Below are 16,814 nucleotides of genomic sequence, written 5' to 3'. Positions count from 1 at the left end.
TCAGTATTTGCAGGTGAGAGTGCTATATTTGCTCCTAATACAATCACAAGAATGTTACATATCAGTATTTTCAATCTTTGACAATGTGATATTTCTAAGAAATTGTTTTTCCTATGTTATGACTTAATCATCTACGTATTAGTCATTTAATCATTTGAATTTCCTCTTTATGTTCATTTTTCATATTAGTGTCTTTGTAACCAATTTGTGACAGCTCATTCGTGATTAAGTATGCTAACCTTTTGGTTGCTGTGTATTACAGATGAGACGTCATAGAGTTTTCCCCCATTTATTTCACTGAGATGTTTATTCTTTTAATGACACAGAAGTTACACATCAAAACAGAATCACTTTTTTGTTGTTTTTGCTTTTTTTTTTCCTTAAGAGAAAGGCAATGGGAAATCTTTGAAGGATTTAACGTGAGAAATAAAGATAACATTTACCTTCATAGAGAATCAATTGGGAAGTGAACTGGCAAGGACCAAGTGTAGATGCAAGCTGACTGAATGATCCAGCCATGAGACGGTACGAGCTTAAAGCACGGTGGTGGCAACAGTCGTGGGTAGAGAAATTATGGGAACATCTGTGCAACAGATTCTATGAGATTTGGTTGTTGGTTGAATTATGGGACTTAGTGGGGATTAAACTACTGTTTTATTTTGGAGTGTTATCTATTTAGTTATATTTGCAACTGAAACCTAAAGATTTAGCCAGCATTAGTGTTCTTCACTGGAGAAGGCAATGGCACCCCACTCTAGTACTCTTGCCTGGAAAATCCCATGGACGAAGGAGCCTAGTAGGCTGCAGTCCTTGGGTCGCTAAGAGTCGGACACAACTGAGTGACTTCACTTTCACTTTTCACTTTCATGCATTGGAGAAGGAAATGGCAACCCACTCCAGTGTTCTTGGCTGGAAAATCCCGGGAACTGGGGAGTCTGGTGGGCTGCTGTCTATGGGGTCACACAGAGTCGGACATGACTGAAGCAACTTAGCAGCATCAGCAGCAATGTTCTTCATAAAAGGAGTGAGGGAAAGGAGAGGGTAAGAAACAATTAACTGAAACAGGATCACGAGACACCTGAATATGAATAAAGAGATCACCATTGATTAGAACTTCTAAAAGCATTTATAAATCAACTCTAGATCAGATTTATGTTTCTGTACATTTTAATTACAAATCAAATGATCTTTGAAAGCTGTGGGTTTAAATATCTAATGTATGTAAAGCTTTGTCACACAGGAAGGATCTTGAAAGGAAATAAATTGGTATCTCAAACAGAATTATCTAATAAATTTGTTATAAAGGGCAAGGTATAGAAAAATTTCAAGGGATACTGCAAAACTCTAGCTAATAACTGTAGAGAAGTTTTTCCTACCTCAGAGGGGATGAGAGGAGAAAGTACTGGGGTGGCCAAAAAGTTCGTTCTGCAGCTTACCAATCTGAACAAACTTTTTGGTCAACCCAAGTTAGCCAACTCCAAAGAGCTGTGAGGTCACCTGAAGGGAGCTGTGTGCTTAGGTAAAGGGACTTAGGCTTCAGGGACCTCACCAGCTGAGACCTGAAACACACCACAATCCACTTGCCCAGTCTTCTCTAGCCACTGCTTCCCATGGCCTGGCAGAGGCCAGAATGCCTTTGATGTCATCCAGGAACAGAGCAAGGTGAAAAGTCCCTCTAAAGGAGCAAGCAGAGACTTTCCAGCATGCTCCACCTTTGTATATTTTCTATGGGAAAAACGTTCTCATCCCCCACACAGGAGACACACAAAGACCACCCAGCAGCACTACAACATGCAAGCCCGTGACAAAACGCAGTAGAGAACGAACTCCTACTCCCCTGATGCGTTTGAACTGTGGTGCTGGAGAAGACTCTTGAGAGTCCCATGGTCAGCGAGGAGATCAAACTATCATTCCTAAAGGAAATCAACCCTGAATATTCATTGGAAGGACTGATGCTGAAGCTGAAGCTACAATATTTTGGCTACCTGATGTAAACTGCCAGCTCATTAGAAAAGACCCTGAGGCTTTAAAGATCCAGGGCAGGAGGAGAAGGGGGTGGCAGAGGATGAGATGGTTGGGTGGCATCACCGACTCAATCGACATGAGTTTGAGTAAACTCTGGGAGATAGTGAAGGACAGGAAAGCCTAGCATGCTGCAGCCCATGGGTTCACAGTCAGACAGGACTTAGCAACTGAACAATAGCAATGACCCCGTGTCAATCACAGGCTGGAGAGCCTCTCCCTGACCACATTTAATCAGCATGTTTCCAGGCAAAGCACCTCCTTTTTGATCTTAATAGAAGTAATTTCAGTGACATCATTTTACAAAAGATCAGTCTTTGGTTTTTACACTACGTAATATGAATAAACAAATTAGATTTTACCATAGAGTTAAACTAGAAATAACAAATTAATTTATTAACTAAACTAAAGAATGAAAAGATGGACTATGTTTCTGTGAGTATAGGATCAATACTTTGAGAGTGAATGATGGAAGAAAATTATCTGAAAGTTCAGCATTTTATTAGCATGAAGAGAAAGAATTTCTGCTTTGCCTGCTCCCTGATCTCATATAAAGAATTTTTTAAGTGTAGGGAGAAGACTCTTGCGAGTCCCTTGGACTGCAAGGAGATCCAACCAGTCCATCCTAAAGGAGACCAGTCCTGGGATTTCATTGGAAGGATTGATGCTGAGGCTGAAACTCCAATACTTTGGCCACCTCATGTGAAGAGTTGACTCATTGGAAAAGACCCTGATGCTGGGAGGGATTGGGGGCAGGAGGAAAAGGGGACGACAGAGGATGAGATGGCTGGATGGCATCACAGACTCAATGCACATGAGTTTGGGTGAACTCTGAGAGTTGGTGATGGACGGGGGACCTGGCGTGCTGTGATTCATGGGGTCACAAAGAGTTGGACACAACTGAGCGACTGAACTGAACTGAAGAATTATAACTGTAATACTGTGGATTATATTATAGTTTACAAAGCTTTGACACCACACCATGTGGTTCTCAACTACTGAAAAGTTGTTGTTGTTGTTTAGTCGCTAAGTCCTGTCTGACTCTTTTGTGACCCCAGGGACTGTAGCCCACCAGGCTCCTCTGTTCATGCAGTTTCCCAGGCAAGAATACTGGAGTGGTTGCCACCTCCTTCTTTAGGGTATCTTCCCAACCCAGGGATCGAACCTGAATCTCCTGCATTGGCAGGTGAGTTCTTTACCACTGAGCCAGGAGGGGAACACGAAAGGGAAAAGGAACAGACTACATACTATCCTTGAGAAGTTGAGTTCTTTGCTGAAGGTCACATAGTTCATAAGTCATGTAGTAAAGATACAGTGATTTCAGAACTAAATTCACTAGTGTTCACTAAAATATGTGACCATAACATGGGACAAATTGTAAGTTAAAATGTCTTGATTTCCCATTTATTTATCCCATGCCAACTTTTCAATATTCCGTCATACCTATCATTTTCCTTGTTTTCTTTGTAAGATATGTCCAAAGATAAATTAAATATTTAACAACCTCAAATCCAGATACAGGTGTCTTTGCCTGATAAATAAAGAGGGCTGTGACAAACTCATGGATTCCTCAGCTTTTTTACTCTGTCAGTGCTATTTCAATTTCCTTTACCTTTTAAGTTGATCAAAAAATCTTTTTTAGAAATGACTTTTCCCCCCAGAGTAAAATGTATTCCAAGCCTGGTGGAGAACAGACTATTAATCTCTTCACTTTATTGACCTACTTCAGTTTCAGCTCATTAAACACAGGCAGCTTCAATGATCAAAAGAAAACGAACAAAATGTAACTTGGTCTAAACCTTACCAAATAAGAGAGTTGCTCAAAAAGCAAATAAATCTGAACAGGTAATTTAATATTGACAGTCTCCCATTTAAAGAGTATATATGCAATGAATAAGGACATCCAGAAATAATTTCTATGTTCATTTGATCAATGAAGTCACAGTCTAGTTATGCTTTTTATCCAACTCTCTTCTCAGTTCTTAGCTTCCCCCAAAATGAATACTATACTGAAGGACTTATGCCAACTAAAGTCCCTTGAAACTATTAGAAAAGGAAAAAGACTATGAGCTCTAAAAAGATAGCTACCAAAGATCATTTCATTATATTACCATATAGAATCATTAAAAAGTAAAGTAAATCTAGTTATCATAGCACAGGTAATTACCCTAAAATTACTCTTTAGGGTAATTCAAAACCATTACCCTAAAAAGAGCAATAAACAATTTAAATTATAAAACAAGAAATGTTTACTAGCTTTTAAATATGACTGTATCTGAAACATATTTAAGTTAATAGCTACACCATATCAAAATGTGCATATCTCATTAGCACTGATTTAAGTAATCCTTCTACTTAAGTAAAATTTCCTAAAACTAATTCTAAGAAATATCATAAATACATAACCAACCACAATTTATACAGAAAAAAAAATCTAAGATATCATTAAAAAGTCTTGGAGCCTAGATGAGTATTCTAAAATTAGAACTGTTAGAATACTTTAGAGACGAGTTATACCTCTACCATATATCATGTTTTGTGATTTAACAGCAGTTATTTTCATGCTTCTTCTGAAAGCCTGTGGTCACTCAACTTAGTCACATGGAATCTGGACCCCAAGTCAGTGTCTTTTAGTAAACTATCTTCCCAGTTTAGGAATAATTCCATAGTCAAATCATCTGTACTTTCTACCAGTGTGGAATTGACAAGAGTAGGAGATGGAAAAACTGAATCATCTTCTAGTTCCTTACTATCAATTTTCTTGTGGAAAGAAACAATTTCGCAAAACATACATTAAAATAAAACACAAATCAGCTAATCCACAGCCAGATATAAATTATAGTTGGTCACCTTTATTTTTCTGCATTCTCCCAGTAATAAGTCAATTAATGTTCTAAGAGATCAGTCACACTGTCTACATGATGATATCAAGTACAAATGAACCCCTTAAAGGTTAAATAATCTTCCTTCCCTTTCAGAGCATTTAAGGAATCCTTCTAGACATTTGTTTGGCAATTCATTTACTCTATTTCAAAAATGTTAGCTAAGGTAGATAAAAATGTCTTTAAATTTAAACAAAAGCATTAGGTCACTTTTTGTGCCAGAGTTACATAAGAAGATATTAACTTTATGTAAACAATTAATTCAACAACACAATGAAGCCAGATCAGAATATATTTTTAAAAACTTCACTTTCTATATTCCTCAGTCTATTAATACCAGGCATAAAATAATAATTAAACACAATAAATTGAGCCTATTGCATAACTAGGAATATAAGATTACTTCTAAAAATCAAAAATCAACCTATTATGTTTGGCCTAGTCACAGAACAACAACAACAACAAAAATCAATCACAATTCCTGCTCTCAAGTAGCCTATAGTCTAGCAGAAGGCAAGACATACATTCAAAACTGGTATTGCTCCTTCGAGCCCCAACCTTATACTGGAAATAACTAAATACTAATGTGTATGTGGTAAGTGAGGATTTTAGGGTTGGTCAAGGAAAAGAAGGACCTCAAGATGACAATGAGCTTTATTTGGGTCCCACTTTAACAGGCTGCATGAGAAGAGATGCAGCAAGACGGGGGTACAGGACCACCACCCAGAAGAGAAGAAAGCAAACAAGGAAAATCCCAGAGAGACGGAAATTGCAGGAGGAGAAGCGGGTGACAAAGGATGAGATGGTTGGATGGCATCACTTATTCAATGGACATGAGTTTGAGCAAACTTCAGGAAAGAATGAAGGACAGGGAAGCCTGGCATGTTGCAGTCCTTGAGGTCACAAAAAGTCAGACACGACAGAGTGACTGAACAGCAACAACTCCCGTGTCCAGGTTGCTTTGCACAAGATGTGAAGTCTCTGAGTAAAGAGCTTTGAAGGGCAGCAGCAACCTGGGATCATTTTCAGCCCCAGAGTTTGTTTTATGAATGGCTAGCAAATGAGTTCAGCTTTGTGGGGTATACAAGGCAGTCAGGCTCAAAAATATGTTTACTTTTGTTATATTTAAAGCAATTGGATATGTAAAGTTTTGAATTTGGCACTGGTAGGCTTTGGACTATTGGTCCCAAGTTAGGAAGAAGTAAAACACATAGGGGCCAGTTTTTAACCTATTTATATAACACCATCGGAGAAGGCAATGACACCCCACTCCAGTACCCTTGCCTGGAAAATCCAATGGATGGAGGAGCCTGGTAGGCTGCAGTCCATGGGGTCGCTAAGAGTCGGACACAATCGAACGACTTCCCTTTCACTTTTCACTTTCATGCATTGGAGAAGGAAATGGCAGCCCACTCCAGTGTTCTTGCCTGGAGAACCCCAGGGGCGGGGGAGCCTGGTGGGCTGCCGTCTATGGGGTCGCACAGAGTCGGACACGACTGAAGCAACTTAGCAGCAGCAGCAGCAGCAGCAGCAGCATATAACACCGTAAAAATTTTTTTTAAAAATCACTGTATCAATAGAATCTTCAATGTTATGAATTGACTTCTAGAGTTTAACTTAAGAATCAGAGAGGTTTAAAAGATTAATTAAGAAGTTCCTTGAAGCTTTGGGCTTCCCTGGTGGCTCAGCTGGTAAAGAATCTGCCTGCAATGTAGAAGACCTGGATTCAATCCCTGGATTGGGAAGATCCTCTGGAGAAGGGAAAGGCTACCCACACCAGTATTCTGACCTGGAGAATTCTATGGAGTATTCCATAGGGTCACAAAGAGTCAGACACGACTAAATGACTTTCACTTACTTACTTACTTGAAGCTTTACTAAAGTATTCAACAAACATTTCAACTCCTATTCTGTGTCATGCATGTTCTGAGCACCAGATATTCTACAGTGAACAAGGCACACCACTGGACTGCCTACATAATCAGCAGGGCCCAAGGCAAAAGGGAAACCCGGGACCCTTTATTCAAACCCCAAGATGGAAACAGCAGAGCATTAAACCAAGCGTGTGGCCCTTCTGAGTGTGGGACCCTGACTGCACAGGTTTTGTATCCATAAACCCAGCCTCAGAAGACATTTTCTAGTCTCCTCATGCACACAATCTAGTGGTAAAAGATCAGCAATAAAAAGAAAAGAAATACGGCACCATGACAAGTGCCATGAAAGAAACAAAGAGGAACAGAGTTCAATGAAGCATGAGAAGGAAGTGCGTGTGGTCCATGTGCTCAGTCGTGTTTGACTCTGTGACCCCAGCCCACCAGGCTCCACTATCCATGGGATTTTCCAGTCAAGAATACTAGAATGGGTTGCCATTTCCTCCTCCAGGGGATCTTCCTGACCCAGGGATTGAACCCAGGTCTCCTGAATCTCCTGCATTGATAGATGGACTCTTTACCACTGAGGTACCAGGGAAGCCCAAAACCTGAGAAAGGCCTCTCTAAGAGCTGACACTTAAGCTGAGACCTGAGGCTTGCAAACCAACCAGCTATATAATGCATTTGTAATGCATTATATATATCCATAGGTTGAACATTTATGCCAATGGTTCTCAACCAGGATGGTTCTGCTTCTTCTAGGTCATTTGGCAATGGCTAGAGACATCTCTGATTATCCGAACCGGAGAGGGCAAGGCATTGCTACTGGCATCCAGGAGGGTAAAGTTCAGGGAAGTTTCTAAGCACCTGAAATCCACAGGACAGCACCTCCCTCCATGGCCAACAACAAAGAATTATCCAGTCCCACAGGTCAATGGTGCTGACACTGAAAAACACTAAAGCTGAATGAATGCAGATGATATGATTGCAAAGCTATGAGTAAGGAAGGAGTTTGGCACATTTGCCTTTCACGTCCTTAGCCATGTGATTTTATGGTAGCAAATACTGGAAACGTATATTTTCAATAGCAATAGAGAATTCAATTAAGTGTACAGTAGAATCTTAGTCACTAAAATATATATATTTGGAAGGCTATTTATCATTGGAAAAGGTGTGTTACAAAGAAAGATAAAGTGATCCTACGCTCATTCAAAAATTATGTATGTGCTAAGCAGAGGATTGATGAGGGTGTTAAAAAGATAATTCAAAGGGGTTTTGGTGGTTATTTCTGGATAATATAATTATTTTTGCTTTCTTTGTACTTTTCAATATTTTAAATTTTCAAGAGAATGTAGATTATTTCATAAAACCATGAAAGTACAAAAATCTCGTTTTCTTTCTGTAAAGGTGCATTATACATTCAACTTACATGGTAGCTGTATGTGAGCCTGATAAGGCTAATCAAAAGCTGTGTTAATTTTCCGTGATTCGCAGAAGAATGACTAATTATTTAAGGATGATTTTAGCAGTATAATTGATGAAATTTGAGATTTCTAAAGCTGAAAAACAGAAGAATTGAGAGCACAATTGCTTTTGTCTTTTCTTCTAACTGAAGGGCAGGCTTTTATAAAAGAAAGGTAGATATGGACAATGGCTACTCTCTATTAAAATAAATTGCTCTTGTTAGTTAACTGAGTACACTGGATTTCATGTTTGCAATACATTTCAACAAAGCATATGAATGAAGTCTCTCATGACTCTATTTTAACAAAATGGATTTGTGGTTTCTTGAACAGTTATATCAAGAGGCCACTGATTTATAAATCATGCCTGTTTAGGTGTAGCATCTGGTTGTTGAAATGTTCCTCTTGGTCTTATACTAGTTAATAATAAAAGAAATGCTATATAAACCAAGAAGGTGTTCTTATCAGACAAGTCAAAGTTCATGTTCTAGAAAGTCCTAGCAAGGTGGAATCATGGTTGGGGGGAGCATATAATTATAAAATGCCATTCTCAAGTTCCCTAAACTGCACCCCTCCTTAAGGCCAATTAGATAAATATGGAATGTTAGACACTTGGCATAAAGGGGGGTGGAGAGGGGACCGGGGTGCACACAACATCTACATTTGCTAGTAAACTGACTATGAGAGAAGAGGGATGTGATTAGTACAATTCAGGCTCTGACGGACAGTCATGATCTACGGTCCTAAAGTAGAAAATTGTACTTGCTTCCCCATTATTAAGCTTCACTAAAAGCCTAAATTAAAAAAAAAAAAAGAAACATATCATTTTCTTAGGCATCAAGGCACATACTAGATTTTCCAGAGGAGAAAGTGACAAGTTCCCCTGACACTGGAACTAAGCCTTGATGTTTACAACTCAACAGAGACAACCTACTCAGAATAAGACACCAATGATGGGACAAAGCCACCCGAGACCTGTGATGCAGCAGGATGGCCACAAGGAGACTCTACAACCACAAAACGACTGAACATCCCCTCTTCCAACCAACAAGTGTGTCACTGCTTCTTCATTAAAGACAGCTACTCTCATCTTTTTGTTTAAATTGGGGTTTAGTTGTTTTACAACGTTGTGTTGGTTTTTGCTGTACAATGAAGTGAATCAGCTGTATGTATACATATATCCCCTCCCTCCAGAACCTCCCTCCCACTCCCCTATCTCACTCCTCTAGGTCATCACAGAGCACTGAGCTGAGTTTCCTGGGCCATACAGGAGGTTCCCACTAGCTGTCTATTTTACCCATCCACCCCCGTCATCTTAATCTTCCTAACACCTAGGTGAGTTATGATGACGCCCAATTCCTGAATTGCCCTGCTTCCTTAAACCCTTGTAATTACCCAGCACAAGGCCAGATCCTATAAAAGGTCCCTCTCAACTGCCTCTTACCAAGGCACCCACAGTTCCTGAGCTGCACGATCTCCCTTGCTGTAGCAAGTAAGACCTAGTTTGTTTGACTCTCATCTTGTTTCTTGTGGTTCTTGGCTGGTGAGTTTCAGTACAGGGCAATCCTGATATTAATAATCTGCCTTGACCTCAGTCTGTGGATCCCTTTCATGGCTTTGGATCACCATAACCATGCTGCGCAAGCAGCAAAAGGGGGTGTTAGTTCACAAGAAACAAGAGTCCCAGTTTGAGATTACTGTCAATGAGTGACTGTGGCCATCAGTCATCTAATTGTGTGATGGCATAAAAGCCACCTCACCCACACTCCTCCGCCTCTCTGAGTATATACACCAGGTGGCTATGGGTGTTACAGTGAGCAGTGGCACAGTGCAGCCTGTTTTCTTTCTTAGGGTCCCCCTTAGTCCACAGAAAGAAACAGAATACTCCCCATAACCTGTTACCATTTCAGATAGCTTTCTTTCTTATAGTGTCCATTAGTTCACAAAAGAAACAAAACATTCACCATAATCCAATAACTACCATCTCAGATAGGTTTCTTCGAGTTTCCATTAGTTTGTGAAAAGAAACAAAATTTCACCATAACCTAATAAGTATCATTTCAGATAGAGACATATTTCCCAATTTTAGAAACAATCATGTGACTTTTTTTTTCATTAGTGACTTTTAAAAAACTAGTTCTTATCTTTTTAAAAAGAGTTCTGATTTATAGACATCCAAAACTAAAATTTCACCCTTAAAGCTCAAGTCCAGTTACAATCAGGACACTAAATAAAAAACTGTAATGACAGCAACACATTTTTGAGCACTTACTATGTGCCTGGATTCGTGCTATTTTATATACATGTATTATTTCATTACATTTATGCAACAAGCCTTTAAGAACCAATATTCCCATTTTACAGGTGAGAAAACAGAGGTTCAAAAAGGCTAACTGGTGTACCTCAGTCACAGAGCTACGGGTGCCAGGGCCTAGTTTTGAATCCAAATGTCTGTAATTCCAAACTCTAAGATCACCAGGTAGATTGTTTTTCTTGGGCATGAGTATGCAACAATACTGACCTCGAAGACAATATAAGATTGGATTATAATGAAAGCAGTTAAAAAATACAAACTATAGAGCACTATTTAAAGTGTCTGATAATATTAGAATTTAATATTGCCATACCAAGTTTATTTTTACTATCCCATTTACAGCCAAAGCTACCAAGAAAAAGTCACCTTGCACAAGCTACTCTCTGTATCAAGGAAAATTCACATTTTAAAAACTAGTTGGTATATAAATTATCTGAAGTTAGCCTTGGATTTTTATAAGCTTCTCCTTTCTGAATTATCTTCTTTAAAAAAGGAAAACAACGCCTGTGTGAAGAGAATTTCAATGGGAAAACATTATCCCTCCTTCCCAATAAATAAAATAAAAATAAAAGGACCTTTAAAAGACACTTTCACTAACAGTTCTTTTCTGAACAAAACAAATAAGAGCAAAGGGCACCTTGACTACTACTTAGGAAATAAAATCAGAACACAGGGAAATCTGTAATTCTAATCACATTTACACCTTCTCTCCTTTTTTACATTTCTCATCCAAACATCCTTAGGAGCTCAATAGGCTTAAAAGAATTGGAGCAGGGTAGAGAACAAAGGTGAGTGGAATCTGAGAAACAGCTTAAATGGCTGTTCTCACCCTTTTAGTAATTTCAAATTGGGTAACATAGTTTTCAGAAGATTTAAAAGTCACAAATATAGGATGACACTGTAAGAAGTTATTCTACCAGCTTATATTTTTTAAATGGCATTTTGGCCAGGCATCTCAGGAATTAACCACTTGTAGACAAGAAATGCAAGAAAGCACTAAAAAAAAAAAAAAAAAATTAACTTTCAAGAAAAACAAATATCAAATTTAAATGAACTAGCTTTAGTCAATGAAAGTCTACGTGCTAAATACATGTACTTGCTAACAAAAATATTAGTATTTCTATTCTTATGTGAGAATGACTATGTAGATATTAACTATGTTTTCTCTTGAGATTGAGGATAATTTTAGAAAATAAGGTTCAACTACTATACTCAATCAAATTAAATGTTATAGATCATATATAAATACAAAAATAAAGAAAAGCATTTATGAGCCATGTGGTATGTGCGATTCACTCAAATGGGGAAATGAAAAAAAATTTAGTGGAAAGATAAGAGACATCGATGTTTAAAGAAACAGTTTAATGTAATTATTCAAATAAAAAGTAATCAATAGTAGAGAAACAAAAAATTCAGAATTATATCAAGTTCAGATGTGAGTGCTTGTTATTGGGTGATTCTGATTCAGAATAATACTTTCATGTGACTTTTTCTTACTGCAAATGTCAAAGGAATTCAGCACTTCTTTTCAGCAGCACTATTGATGTCCCTGAGTTCAGCCCTGCATGGCCCCCTCAGAAGGTGCTTCTATGACCCCTCCATCGCCTTAAGTCACAGATAAAGAAAGTACTAGCAATGGGGAAACAAACCAGAATGTCTTAGAAAAGAAGATGCCTGCCATCCTGGCTCTTTTTTGTGCCATGTGTATCAAACACAAATAAGTACGATTTCCTTCTCTGTAGGGCCCAGCTTCAGTTTCAGTAAAACGTTATGCCAGTGATGATACTCTGCAAAGTTCTTCTTCTAAAGAGATGAAACACACACAGGGTTCTATAACTGCAATACCTTCTAGTCACTCTATTACATTTAGCAAGTACCGGAAACACTGAGATATGAGAGGGGTGGAGAAATCAAGTCCTTAACTGTCCACATTTGTGAACGTATCAGCCAAAATTATGGGATGGGGGTGGAATCTAATTATTCAGCTGAGGATTTCACAGCTCAATGCCACGCCCCCACCCCTGCCGCCCTAACACACACAGTCACTTGAGCTGCTTTAGCTACTGGCAAGTGAGGTTTTTTGTTTTTGTTTTTTTAATGAAACAAATGCACTGACATGAAACGACCGGTTTACAAAGGGGGTGGTATCCTTTGAGGACAGAACTGCCCTAAGCTGAGAGCATCTATGCTGTTTCAACTAGTAAAAGTGCCTAGTACTGAACAGGTATCCAAATACATATTTGTGTGTTTGCTTAAAAAACTAGTCATGTAAACTAAAATGGATTCACTGTGCCCAAATGCTCAGATTCTCCTTGTGGGATGACTCTAGAACGGAGTTGATAACCAGCAAAGAAATCAAGCGAAAGAGCTACGGCTCCCCAGAGCTAGCAGCAAGTCTCCTCACCCTACACAGGCAGAGGAGAACAGATTTAGATCCAAGCATCCTCCACAAGTTCACTGTCCAGCCAATAAGGTCACAGCATTTGGCAATTAGCCTCGTAATTAGGTGCACTGCTCCAGTAAGATCTTAACTCCAGACACCTGCTGTTGCGTTTAATAACTAAGATCTGTTCTTCCAGACCGAATGTTACTGGAAATCCGCCCGCAGAAGCACGGAGCGGGCGCCGAATAGCTGGTAAAGGTGCAGGCGCACCCAAGAAGCAGAATCCACACTGGCCACACTCACTATATTCCTTCCCCTTCAATCTCTGTCTGGTAGATCTCAGCCGTGTTAAGTGGCTCCCCGGTGCACTCTGTTTGATCGCCTGTTGCCAGCACATCGTTCAGGCGTTGCAACGACACAATGGTTCCGAGAGGCACACTGAGTTGGTACCTGCAAGGAGGGACTTGATGCCCAGGCGTAAAGAGCGGGGCTCAGAGTTACACCAGGGTGAGTGCACAGGGTCCGAGTCCTCATAACAAAGGATACCGGCCGCCCTGGTCAGTACCCCATTCTCCAGCAAAGGAGGATAATGCAGGTTTGTGTTTTTAGTATCAAACTTGGAGCGACCAACCCAACTCCATCTACCGTGGGAGAAAGCAGCAAACCAAGGCCCCCCGGCGGGGCACTGGGGAAGTTCCCACTCGTAAAAGAATCGCGGTCAGGCAGCGCTGTCCCCCGCTGTCAGCTCTGCTGGCCTCTTGCATCGCATCAGTGAGACTAAGGGAGCCGGGCGGGAAGCGAACGCCCGGAGCTCGGCTCAGCAGCAGGCGGAGTCATGGAGCTCCCGGAGCTGCGCTGCACTCGGGATGGTCACACCGCCCTTCTCCGGGAGGCACCATGTGCGGTCGGAGGACCTGAAAGGTCAACTTCTCCCACGAAAGGCCATTCCGAGAGCTTGAGCAGTGCAGGGTCCGCGCTCCGGACGCCCCAGCCCGTGCCCAGGCTCCCAGCCCTCTCCCACGGTCCGCGCCTTACCTGCCCGCGGTGAATCCGGCAGCCCCTTGACAGGTCCCACCAGGCGCCCCTGGAAAAGTTTCCGAACTTCTTCGCAGCTCTGCACGCCCTCGCTTCGGATAGACCCCACGAGAGCCAGCAGGAGGAGACATTGAGAGCCCACGCGCCAGGTCTGCGCGCTCATCTTCGGTGTCCCAGTCACTCCTTCCCTCGCCGCGGACCCCACTCTCCCCGCGTGCCCAGCGCTGCAGACGCTGGAAAAGGCTCGGCGGTGCGATCCGGCGGCGGGCGGGAGTCCGGCCGCTCTGGGACCCCGGCTTCACCTTCTCCTCTAAGGTGCCCCGAGACGGACCGCGGTGTTCTCGGGCAGAGCGCCGCCGGGTCTCCCTCTCCGGCGGGAGCGAGATGGCGCGGCGCGAGCGAGGACAACGGCTGGAGCCGCACGGAGCCCGCGAGCATTCGGCTCTGGCCACCGCCGCGGTCGCCGCGGGCTGCACTGCCAGCTGCCAACCTGAGACTCGCCCGTGGGTCGCTCTCCGAGGACAGGCCCCGCCCCCTCTCCGTGGGCAGGCCCTGCCCCGTGGTTAAGCCACGCCCCCGCGCGACGCCACCGGCCGCACCCCCCCGGCGGCTGAGCCGCTGTCCACGCGGCCCTAGCTGGAGAAACACCCGAGCGGCGTTGCCTGGAGGAAGGAAACAAAACGAAACCCGACCTCCCTCTCCCCATCCATTCCTGGGACCAACAGTCTGATGAAAAGAAGAGCTCAGAGAAGACAAGATATGAGAAATACCAACTAGAACTAAGATGAAATACTTCCCTGTAAATCAAGGTCTTCAATGCATAGGAATTTATATTTGAATTGCATGAAATGGTATCTGGGCACAATACAAAATACAAAATACAAAAAAAAAAAAAAATTATACTTAAAGATCTCAATTGTGAGGCTCGATAGCACTTAGTTTTAAAAGAGTGTACAGGAGAAGCTACTTTTAAAAAATTGTTTTATGTTGCCACTTCGGAATATTTTTCGTTAGTATTACGATTTTCTGAAAGAATTTAGAAGTCATAAAAAGTACATGTAAACAGTATAACGTCCTTGCTTTGGCAGTAAAATCCAGTTTCTTCTCTTATTACCCGTTAGCATCATATTTTGCTTCTGTACTTTTTATCTATAAGGGCCCTTCTGAGCTTTACCACTTCTCTAATTTTAAAAACATTTCTCAAAGATTTACTCAGGCAAAAGTGCTCAGGAGAGTTTCTCACAAGGAAGAGATGAACATGAAGACTTTAAAGGATTTTAAAATGACAAAGGAATTCTGTCAATTGACAAAAGGAATGCATTAGAAACCAAAAGCCAAAGGCCAGGTGTATTTCTGAAATGTGATTGACTCAACACTAAGCCTGTGACTAACAAGTGTTTCATCTTCTATAGGTACCTGAAGAAAGTCCTCCTCCAGTAAAACAAAACTACTTAAAAGCATCAGGCCAGGGGAACTATAAATGCTCTAACCACTTAAAGGGAATTTATTCTCATATTTGAACCTTTGCCAAGAAATAGAGATGAATAATTTTGTCTTAGTTAAGTGTCATGAGGCTTTTAATGACCAGTGATACCAAAGGCAGAGCTTTCAGCAGTAGATCGCTTGCTCTAAAACCATCCCAGGGCAATGGCTGAGATACTTCTTCAGGGAAATAGTGCTTACTTGGCTTTTGACATCAATTCCATGAACACTAGATATTTTTTAAGATGCTTTCTCAATAAATGAGAATTGAAAAAATAGCTTAATTCAAGGACTTCAAGCAAAGCTTTATATATGTATCCTGATGGGGGGAAGGGTGTATACTACCCCCATGAATCTTTTTCCCTAGCCACCAAGTGTGGAAAAACTACTTGGAAGTCAGCTCTATCTACAAGAAAAAAAAAAGAATGACCATGAGAATGTGTACTGTGCTTAGATGCCAAACAATATTCTAAGTGCTTTTTAAGGGTACTAAGTCATTCATTCAGTCTTCATAACAACCCTATAAAGTAGTTACCACTACCGTCACTCTTTTACCATGAGGTAACAGGCTCAGAGAGGTAAAGTGATTTGCCCAAGGCCAACATCCCTATTAAATGGTAGAACCAGAAATCAAACCCAGGCCTTGAAATCCAGAATGTTTGCTATTAACCATGGGTTCTCCTCAACCACTCCATGCCATACCAAAGAACCTATTGGGTTACATTCAGTACAATATGTTACTTATATGTTAAGTCCTTATATGTTAATATTAAGGCTAATAAGTCCCTAGACTTTCTCTTTTTTAATATTTATTTGATTTTGGCTGTGCTGGGTCTTTGTTGCTGTGCCCTGGCTTTCTCTAGTTGCCCCAAGCAGGGGCTACTCTCTGGTTGCTGTCGTGGGCTTCTCAATGAAGTGGCTTCTCGTTGCACAAGCTCAAGGGCGCAAGGGCTTCAGTAGTTGTGACACGTGGGCCCAGTTGCCCCACGGTATGTGGGATCTTCCCAGACCAGGGATCAAACCCACACCCTCTGCACTGGCAGGCAGACTCTCAACCGCTGGACCACACCAAAGTCCAAAATCCCTAGGTTTTTCCAGAACTTCTTTTTCTTATTAACCAAGCTTTCTCCTTGATTGATTTAATCATCACAGAGTAGCACTACAAGGACCTCAGAGTTTACTTGGTCCAATTCATTCACTTGGAATCTCTAAAACAATCTGTTTTACAAAGGGAAAATCACAAACATTGAGAATTATTGGTGGTTCAGTAAAAACTAATAAACTTAGAAATATTGATTGAACATATACTGTATTTTTAAGAAACTATAAAGGGTCGGACACAACTGAGGACTGATCTGATCT

General features: G+C 41.1%; 1 protein-coding gene across 4 annotated transcripts in view; it reads right to left on the bottom strand.

The window, feature by feature from the left end:
- Positions 1-14,524, bottom strand: part of GPC5 (glypican 5) — a 1,580,781-nt gene extending 1,566,257 nt beyond the window's left edge. For 2 of the 4 annotated variants that reach the window (XM_027557795.1, XM_027557797.1), the window contains exon 1: positions 13,971-14,524. In XM_027557795.1, coding sequence (XP_027413596.1) covers positions 13,971-14,133 — 163 coding nt within the window. In that variant the 5' untranslated portion in view covers positions 14,134-14,524. The remainder of the gene's footprint in view (positions 1-13,970) is intronic. The other 2 variants (XM_027557798.1, XM_027557799.1) reach the window with 2 other exon arrangements.
- Between the last annotated feature and the right edge of the window lie 2,290 nt (positions 14,525-16,814).

Source organism: Bos indicus x Bos taurus, chromosome 12, assembly GCF_003369695.1.
Source record: "Bos indicus x Bos taurus breed Angus x Brahman F1 hybrid chromosome 12, Bos_hybrid_MaternalHap_v2.0, whole genome shotgun sequence".
NCBI classification, from domain to species: Eukaryota; Metazoa; Chordata; class Mammalia; order Artiodactyla; family Bovidae; genus Bos; species Bos indicus x Bos taurus.
This window is presented reverse-complemented; position numbering and strand designations above follow the sequence as displayed.